Source organism: Bison bison, unplaced genomic scaffold (assembly GCF_000754665.1).
Source record: "Bison bison bison isolate TAMUID 2011002044 unplaced genomic scaffold, Bison_UMD1.0 scf7180017860400, whole genome shotgun sequence".
Taxonomy (NCBI): domain Eukaryota; kingdom Metazoa; phylum Chordata; class Mammalia; order Artiodactyla; family Bovidae; genus Bison; species Bison bison.
The window spans coordinates 18,723-19,517 of record NW_011490972.1 but is presented as its reverse complement, the minus strand read 5'-3'; the positions used below and the strand labels follow the sequence as shown (position 1 = coordinate 19,517).

At 42.6% G+C, this 795-nt stretch overlaps 1 protein-coding gene across 1 annotated transcript in view; it reads right to left on the bottom strand.

Moving 5' to 3' along the window:
• KIAA1210 (KIAA1210 ortholog) overlaps window positions 1-795 on the bottom strand; it is a gene marked incomplete at its 5' end in the record, with an annotated part of 12,958 nt that overhangs the window by 8,529 nt on the left and 3,634 nt on the right. The window contains one exon of the mRNA XM_010832143.1: window positions 519-627. Within this exon, the coding sequence (XP_010830445.1) occupies window positions 519-627 (109 nt within the window). The remainder of the gene's footprint in view (window positions 1-518; window positions 628-795) is intronic.

Below are 795 nucleotides of genomic sequence, written 5' to 3'. Positions count from 1 at the left end.
TAAGAAAGGTGTCAACAGGGGTTATCTGCAAGGTAGGATTATGCCCTCCCCACTTCTGCTTTCAACTCTCTTTATTAAAATAATCTAACATAATATACATGCAAAGAAATTCTTGAAAAGCCTTAACATTTGCACTGATCCACAGGCTTCAGGTCAAACACAAGGCAGCAGTTCTACAGGTCGGTCTTCTCTTCCCTGTAATATTACTATGTGTGTTCAGTCGTGTCCTACTTTTTGCAACCCCATGGACTCTAGCCCTCCAGGCTCTTCTGTCCATGGGATTTCCCAGGCAAGAATACTGGAGGTACGGCCTTTTACCTAACACAGGTGGCAACTATATTAAATGGGCAGTTCAAACGGAGAAACTTGGACCACATTAATATGCATCTTAAATTTTAAGCCCTCAGAAGACCAAGGATAGAGGCCTGGGCAATTCTCCATTATATAGTTCTTGTCACATAGCACTGTGCCATTAAGCTTGAGTATGTGTTTATGGGTGATGGCGAAGATATGCCAACCTGCGCTGTCTTTTTTCAGCTTCTTTTGGTCAGCTTCTTTCGGTTTGGTTGTGCTTTTCTCTTCTTCAGAAGCCACTGGGAGGCTTGGCTCCTCCTGTTTTGGTTTCACCTAGAAGAGGAAAAGACTTTGAATCAGGCTGAAATGCTCTCCACCCACCCCTGCATGGTTGCCAAAGGAAAAAAAGCATCAGGAAAAAAAAAATCCTTGCTATCCAAATGGCTGTGTTGGGAGCATAACAATACCATTCACAATGGAAATTATTTCAGTAGTATCCAT